General features: G+C 32.8%; 2 protein-coding genes across 2 annotated transcripts; both read left to right on the plus strand.

The window, feature by feature from the left end:
- The first annotated feature begins 1575 nt into the window (after positions 1 to 1575).
- LOC143082297 (neuronal acetylcholine receptor subunit alpha-6-like) lies at positions 1576 to 3867 on the plus strand. Its single transcript, XM_076257922.1, has one exon. It carries the CDS (start codon positions 1921 to 1923, stop codon positions 3166 to 3168), a length of 1248 nt encoding a protein of 415 aa, XP_076114037.1. The 5' UTR covers positions 1576 to 1920; the 3' UTR covers positions 3169 to 3867.
- A 2977-nt stretch (positions 3868 to 6844) lies between these two features.
- LOC143082298 (neuronal acetylcholine receptor subunit alpha-6-like) lies at positions 6845 to 8633 on the plus strand. The gene has a single exon (XM_076257923.1). The coding sequence runs from the start codon at positions 7204 to 7206 to the stop codon at positions 8440 to 8442; it is 1239 nt and encodes a 412-aa protein (XP_076114038.1). The 5' UTR covers positions 6845 to 7203; the 3' UTR covers positions 8443 to 8633.
- Positions 8634 to 9004: the final 371 nt, after the last annotated feature.

Here is a 9004-nt window from a genome sequence, read left to right on the forward strand (position 1 = left end):
GGGATGAAAAGTTTCGCATGAGGTGTATTTCTTAATTCAAAATGATTTCCCATATTTAAAAACTGCGATAAAAAAGTAAACATTCTTTATGCCCGTACCCAAATATTGGCTGCTAGACTGGTGATACAGGAACCAACAGTGGATAAGAAGAAATATGGACACAGAGGTGATAATTTGCGGTACCATTTAAACTGTACCAGCCTTTACAGTTATTGCTTGGCGATAATTTGGAAATAACACTATTTAAAAAATGATTTAACTATTGATGGGCAAATGAAAATATCATGTATCCAGCTGAGACATTAAAATAATATCTCTAATTTTGAAAATAGAAAGGGTAGATTGTATAAACATAGCTCAATTGGCATGAAAAATGTTGCTAGAAATTGATTTTCATGCCATTTTTTTTCTATGAAACCTAAGCTTTTCATATACATTTTGTGCATGTAATAGGGCGAAAGATACCAGAGGGACTTTCAAACTCATAGGTCGAAAAAAATTATTAAAAAATACAACGGCTACTTTCCGTAAACTACAGAAGGTTCAACTATTTTAGATTATAAAGTACATCACAAGCAATATTCGCATAGCAGAAATAAGTGTTCTCCCTCTTAAGATAAGTCATGATCCTAATTATTTGCGAGCTTATTTTCATCAGATAACAGTCCAGCAAGGGAAAACTAAGTAACTCCATAATATAGACATATAGATTAAGGTGACAGTGATATTCAAATCTCTTCAATCGATAGAAAGAGACAAATCACGGTTTAAATTAATATCATATGGGAATCGCATACATTCCAAACGGATTGAGATTTGTTGGGTCAACAGGGTACCATCTCCTGCTTAAATGCAACACAATTCACAGAAACAAATAGCACAATACTTTTTATACTTGAAAACCAAGGAATCCATGTTAGGCCTACGTTAATTGATAGAGATAATAGTTGGCCAAAAGAACGTAAAGAAAACAGCTATCATGTTCCTGACTTCGAATTAATAATTTCTTTATCATTAATTCATATTGAGTAACGAACTAATACATCATTTACACAATTCGATACTAATTACGAATTAATGATATAGAAGCGAACGTATTGTTATGTAAGGGTAATATATTTATTTATTCATTTATGGCAAATTAGTTACGTTAACAAACCACATAAATAATTATGATTTTACTTTATATATTCTATGAAATTGCCTTCTTTTTATAACAAAAGCCTTGCAGTCATATTCAGTATCAAGTAAGCTAACACGAAAGGGAAGTAATGTGTATCAGAGTGAAAACTTGACAATTAATTGATAAAATTGAGAATGGAAATGGGAATGTATCAAAGAGACAACAACCAGACCATAGAAAAAACAACAGCAGAAGGTCACCAACAGGTCTTCAATGTAGCGAGAAATTCCCGCACCCGGAGGCGTCCTTCAGCTGGCCCCTAAACAAATATATACTAGTTCAGTGATAATATATATTATGAAAATAATAAGTAATGATTTTTATTGCTATCATTATATATGATGAAACAAAAACAAATGTATCTGTTTATTTCGACGTTAACTAATCCAAGACTACAATATAGCAGTTGTTGATGCTTTATTTGACATGCATTTGAAATGCAATGATACAATATCGAATAAGAGGTTCTGATTAATTTGATTATTACAATGATTAGTGACTAATTGATTACACAGCATTGATACTATCAACAGATGTTTGTACAGTCGTGTAAGCGGAGAAGGGAGGACGTTCCTGTGTGTTACTTAATTGAATACATTTACAATTTGAAAGTCGTTGCAGCCTGAAAATATAGAGCAAGTATTGACGATATCGATCTTTTGGAAACAGGAAGATGTAATGCAATTGATAAGAATGTTTGTTAAATATTTATGAAAATGTTCTTTACAATCTGAAAGATGGCATGGAATGGCTTTATCATAATATTATTTCAACTTTTCATGCTCAACAATGGAAAGTTTATTTTGGGGTCTACACTATCTGATATTGACAGACTTTATTCCAAACTATCCCTGGACTACAATAAAAAGATTAGACCAGGAGACGACCAGTCATTGACTACACGCGTTAATGTCTCATTTAATATGGGGGCCATTCAGGAATTCGACGAAGTAAACGGAAAATTCGCCGTCATTGGATTTTTCAGAATTACATGGCATGATTCAAGATTGACTTGGAACACAGTAGACTATAACAATACAAATACCGTAACGTTTTTACAGGAAGATATATGGACACCAACACTTGTTATTACAAATCCGTTTTTTAAAATTGACCAGATTGGGAACGATTTCATGACGGTAAGATATTTCAGCAACGGACTTGCATACTGGACACCAGGTGAAATTTTAATTAGTTCATGTAGTGTGGATATAACTTATTTCCCGTTTGACGAACAGATTTGTACAATACGTTTGATGGCTTGGGGAACTTTTCCGTTTGAAATTTTATTACAGTCATTTTCTGGGGTCAAACTGGATTATTATTCGGAACACGGAACATGGCGGATAACGTCAACAACTTTCGATGACATAGTAGACGAAGTTACTGGTTTGTCATTAATTGATATGTCAGTGTCAATGAAGAGACGTCCAGGTTTTTATGTCATCAACATTGTCCTTCCTGTTATATTTTTAATGGTTTTAAATTCATGCGTATTTTTGTTACCACCAGACTCCGGGGAAAGAGTTTCTTACGCTATCACGGTATTATTGGCGATATCTGTGTTTTTGTCACTGATCAGAAATCATCTACCGAAAACATCTGAGCCGATGTCGTTGCTTGAATATTTTCTTATGTTTGACCTCGTCTTCAGTTCATTGATATGTTTGAGTACAATGCTTTGCGTCCGACTTCAGTTTAGAAATAAGAATAACACAATACCGAGTTATCTAAAGTGGACAATACTGTGCTGTAGACGGAATGATTTGAAAAAGACAGAAAGTTTGGTTGAAGTGCAAAATAACAAATCAGATGCTCATAATGGAGATTTGAACGCGTGTGACGGTTTGATTGATGATAACAAGCACGATATTTCATGGCGTGATATATGTGAAGCACTTGATACAATTCTTTTAACGACTTCGTTTGTTGTACTCTCAGTCAGTGTATCATTATTCTTCTTGATTATAACGAAAACTATTTAAATCAACACGGAATGATTGTTTAAACTAACAAATGAGCAGTTTATGTGCCAATCATTGACGCCAATGGAGACGTATGCAATCCCATTAATTAATCATAAACAAACACAAGTATGCAAAACATATGAGCAATCGACAAAATAAAAGTAAATACAGAGAGTTATTTCTTTTAATTTAATTTAAATTTGTCCAATCAATATTAAATGAGATGAATGCAGATTTTCTCACACAATTTTTAATAACAGTCCCGTAACCAAAGATTAAGGAGACAGTAGTTTGACTATGTTCAAATGTCGTAAATCAATCTGGAAGTGAGACAGCAAGTTGGCAAACACAAACTCGTGGGATCGTACGAACTCCAAATAACATCATCCATGCAAATTCATACTCTGTCATAATGTCACAATCGAGAATAGGACACACTTAGAAAATTAAAGACTAGACTCATATCAACCCGGTCCAATACCCATAAGTTTTTGGTCTAGGTATTGCATTGGTAACGATACCCGAATGTTGTTTTTTACACTTATAATGCTACTATTCCACTGCTAAATGTCTTTTCTTCATAAAAAGTATATATTAATTCTATAATTTGAAACTACTAACCATGTCTGGCAAATGTTACATAACCCAGAGTTAAGTGTGTTGATAAATAATTTACCAAAATAAAAGAACAAATAGTAGAAGTTTCAATTTTTTTCATACACCAAAAAAAAAAAAGATAAGATATAAAAATGGTTCCACAATAGAGAAATCTACTGTTACTTATTTTTTATGCAGACCTGAAAATTTTCAAACCTATTGAGGTTATGCATCTTCCACTATTAGGTTCTTTTAACATTTGAATTCTAGTTTTCTAATTTTATGTTCTTTATACTATTTAAACAAAATCGAATGCTAGTTTCAATACAATTAAAGAAGCATTCTGTGGAACCTGACAATTTTAGTCTTTGATCCGGGTTTTATTGTAACGGTATCAAAAAGCAATTCAAAATACTAACAACATTTTACAACACGCAACAAAGAAAACTTAAAACTGAACAACACGAACCCCACCAACAAAGCCGGGGGTAATCGAAGGTGCTCAAGTGTGCTCATGTAGCACCTGTTGTACTGCTGACGTGAGATGAACAATTATGGTTGGTTGAAAACAAAATGTAGCAACATGAGATTTAGTTTCAATTTTCCCATAATGAATTTTGTAATCCTGTGTAGCTACATTACACCAGAGCTCCATACACATCTCCCACTTAGTATGATGTTTAAGAACTAGCATTTCCTCTCATGATTTCCTTGATAGAGGGCTTCGGCTCAATATTAATCTATTTTATTAAGGATTCCAATTGCCAAATTTAATATCACCACTTTGGAAGTTTTCAGACACTTTATGCAATTATGATTCGATACACCATCAATTAATATATTTCTCAGATATGTTTGCTTGCAAGAAGATAACGACGGATGCCACTTACGGAACAAGAAATATTTACCCTACCTTGGCACCTAGGTGAACCTCAATATTTTGGTGAGAATCATGATGCCTAATCTTAATTGTTTGTAAATATTTGTTTTTGTTGTAAATAAACTCATCATAGATATCAGGACTAAATTTTATCTATATGCCAGACGCGCGTTTCGTCTACAAAAGACTCATCAGTGACGCTCGAATCTAAAAACGTGAAAAAGGCCAAATAAAGTACGAAGTTGAAGAGCATTAGGAACAAAAATTCCAAAAAGTTTTGCCAAATACAGCTAACGTAATCTGTTGTTTTATATGCGTCACTATGGTTATATCTGCACTCATAGGACTTCTTGGAATAATATGTAGAGCATATTTTTTAATAATCTTTATCCGATATTTTGACTGTTTCCTTGAACATGTTTTTTTTGTCTGTCGCCCTTACATGGCGGGTAAAATCATGCATTGCTTTGTTCAGACAAAACAAATTTTGTTAAAAAAACCAAACCACTTGATACCACTCTTTATTGTAATTCCTTCCGCTTATATCACCCTGCTTAGTCGCACCGTAATTCTTGTACCACGGCTGTGAGAAGGGAGTAGGCATTATCAGGGATGTCACAATGTCTGATGAGAAGTCATCAGCGATTTCACAATGTTTGCGGAGACGTTATCAAGCTTGCATTCGTCAATTGTAAATTTGTCTTAGGGAGGAACAAAGACCAGTAAAAGAGCGACAAACAGATAATAGGGTTTTCTTCGTTAGCCAAAAAAAGTACACATTGTGGCTCGCGGCTGATATTTTACGATACCAATGTGTAGAAAACCCGATAACCTATACTTCTCTGTTTTAAGACTCTGAGATAAAACTAAATTTTCTGGCAGAATGAATTATACCAAAATCACTTTTTATTCATTCAGATTCAGTTTTGTCTGCCGTCCAATTTTGTTTTTCTTAACACCCTAATTTTTATGGTATTTTGCAGCATGGAATATGTTACGGACGGAAATTGAAATTGGACAATGAACAAGTCAACAACTTCACTATTAATTATAAAGATAAAATGTGTATTCTCCTTTACATGGTTGTTATTAAAGACAAGTTGACTTCAATACTGAAGATGTGTTTATGTTTGCATTATATACATCAGCAATTGACATAATATTGAATTGTAACCGGATTGTACGATTTCCATCCGGACTCTTATCCAGGACCTCTGTGCGGAAAGGCAGCGCATTCACCTACAGAGCTAAATAGGTACGTCTTTGGGTCAACAGTTAACGTCTGACTAAGTATCTACAAGTTAAGGGAATCAATCCCGTCATAAAATTTAAAGACAGTTAACTTGAAGGTGTAATACAACCAAATTGTAGTACGGCACTTCCGGTTGCAAACGAAAAAGTGTCGAAAAAACATTGCCTTGAATTGGACAGTTGTAGAAAATTTATCGTACTTTTCATCGAATATAAAAAAAATCTTTGCCATAGACATATGTTTTGGGTGTTTCTTATATGCAATGAAACATTATATGATTTTTTTCTATAGTACTGAACAGCAAATCCTTACTCGTGCCAAGTATTTAAATTCTGCACAATGTTTTGAAAAGGGTAAATTTAACACAGACTTATACGGGAACATACATGATGGTATTAAACCGTAATAGTTTGAAAATATGATAGCTTGATTGGAAATAGCTTTTCCCCCATATTCTTGTTCAGTTTTAACAATTTGTGTCACTTCATTTAATGAAATTAAGTTTAAGAGAAAAAGAAATGTTGGGTATAAATCAACAATACTATACCACTTATTCTCAGTTGACTTTTAATAGATCGATATTACAAAATACAGAAAAAGTTCAAATTAGGCCTTCATTTATTTCTTGACATTAATGTTGTAATTTAGATATCGTGTAAATACCAGCTGACAAAACGTTTGACAGTTTCTATATAGCAATGCTTTGTTCATACTGCTTTGTTTCAGTTATTTAATCGATGTTGTCCATTTACTGATTTTCAACCATTTATTTAATGATTTCGTGTACAGTAAGTGTTTAATGTAAAATCCCAAACGTAATATCACGAACATAAAATTCATTCTAATAACAGAAATATAATAACTGTATTAATTGTATCGATTACCTGCAATGAGTTACAATGATTACATCGTCAAAGTTTCAAATAACATAAATAAGGAGGTATAAATAATGCACATAGAGGATTGTTTGAGTTGTTAAAAAGTTTGGACAGTCACCATATACTTTATTAGAGTTATTTCTGTCAAAGGAGGATACAAAATTGTATATTATTTAAAAAGACGTATAAGCTACACAGTATACATTATATGAAGAGTGACATAACAGTTTGTATATTGACTATGATGATAATTGATGAATAAGTAAAAAGTATTCCATTCACAGACTACATACGAAATAAACGTGTTGGCGACTAATTAGATAATGTTAAAAACGAATTTAATTATCTAGCTAATCATGGACTAAGTATGAACAATGATTTATAGATTCGAAAAATTATTATATGTACAATTTGATAACAAAGTGGTTACTGTACAAATGTGACAAATGGCGTGGAATAAATTGATAATTTTTCTGCTGCTTTTGCTTAATAGTGGAAAACCTAATTTTGGATCTACTCTATCCGATGTTAACAGATTGTATTCAAAACTGGAATTGAACTACAATAAAAGAATTAGACCAGGAGATGACCAATCAGTTGCTGCACAAATTAACGTTTCTTTCAATTTGGGGGCCATTCAAGAATTTGACGAAGTGGATGGAAAATATGCCGTCATTGGATTTTTTCGAATCAAATGGTATGATTCAAGAATGACATGGAATCCACTAGACTACAATAATACGAACACTATGCTGTTTTCACAAGATGATATATGGAAACCAACACTTGTTATTACAAATCCGTTCAGTAAAATCGAAAAGATTGGGAAAGATTTCATGACGGTAAGATATTTTAGCAACGGACTTGCATACTGGACACCAGGTGAAATTTTAATTAGTTCATGTAGTGTGGATATTACTTACTTCCCGTTTGACGAACAGAAATGTACAATACGTTTGATGGCTTGGGGAACTACACCAAATGAAATTGTGTTGCAGTCCTCTTCTGATATCAACCTGGATTATTTTTCGGAACATGGAAGCTGGAAGATAATTTCTGCGTCTTCCGAAAGTAATGATGAATTGGTTGGTTCTTCATTCATTGATATGTCTTTTTCAATGAAGAGACGTCCAGGTTTTTATGTCATCAACATTGTACTTCCAGTTATATTTCTAATGGTGTTAAATGCATGTGTATTTGTTTTGCCGCCACACTCAGGAGAACGAGTTTCATACGCTATAACTGTATTATTGGCAATAGCTGTATTTTTGACTTTAATCGGGGATAATCTGCCTAAAACATCTGAACCAATGTCTCTGCTAAGTTACTTTCTTATGTTTGGCCTCGTGTTCAGTTCTTTGATATGTTTTTGCACTATTCTATGTCTTAGACTTCAACTTAAAGATAAGAACCGTCACATACCAGATTTTCTCAAACGACTGGTATTATGCTGTGGACGTGATAAACCAAGAACAGAAAGAGAATGGAGTTTTGTATCAAACAATACATCAAATCGTCCTAATTCAAATGTGAACGGCAATGAAGGTTTAACTAATACCGATAAGAACGATGTGACGTGGAACGATATCTGTATAACACTTAATACAATATGTTTATGGGTCTCCTTTGGAGGAATCTCGGTTAGTGTATTGTTATTCTTCGTTGTTGTTACAAAGTTGATTTAGATAAATAAAGTAAAGTAAACAAGATTTTCGAGGAAAGATTATAGGTAAGAAAAGGCCGCTTGTCGTTTTAATTGGAAGAGAACCTACAAAAATATAGAAATCTCTCAAAACATGACCACTATATGTCATTTATGTCAATTTGTAGACTTCCATTGTATAATTCTGAATCTTAGTATCCAGATATCATTATGTTATTTACTTATGAAGAAAACTGATTTAACATTTAAAGGATTGAAGGAGTTTGTACCTTTTTTTTTTTTTTTTTATGTCAGAGCCAAATTTTGACCCATATAATACCTCCTCTTTTGTTATCAATCGATTTTAAAAGAACAGAATTACTTTTAGAATATTCATACACAAGAGAAATGATGTTCAAAATTAATGGAAATGAAAGAGATCTTGAGTTTTAAATCAATAGGTATCATATAAAAAACAATGAAAAAAACAAAACAAATTTAAATAAACATACATTTAAATGATGTTCAGAAACCTAAAGCAAAGGAAAAAGTTCATATCTTGACAGCAACATATACTTTAATGGATTACTTTCAAGAATCTTGTT

This window comes from Mytilus galloprovincialis, chromosome 7, assembly GCF_965363235.1.
Source record: "Mytilus galloprovincialis chromosome 7, xbMytGall1.hap1.1, whole genome shotgun sequence".
In the NCBI taxonomy this organism is placed as follows: domain Eukaryota; kingdom Metazoa; phylum Mollusca; class Bivalvia; order Mytilida; family Mytilidae; genus Mytilus; species Mytilus galloprovincialis.

What these genes read in the sequence shown, in the direction of transcription:
- LOC143082297 (XM_076257922.1), top strand. Translation starts at nt 1,921, where the DNA reads ATGGCATGGAATGGCTTTATCATAATATTATTTCAACTTTTCATGCTC.
- LOC143082298 (XM_076257923.1), top strand. Translation starts at nt 7,204, where the DNA reads ATGGCGTGGAATAAATTGATAATTTTTCTGCTGCTTTTGCTTAATAGT.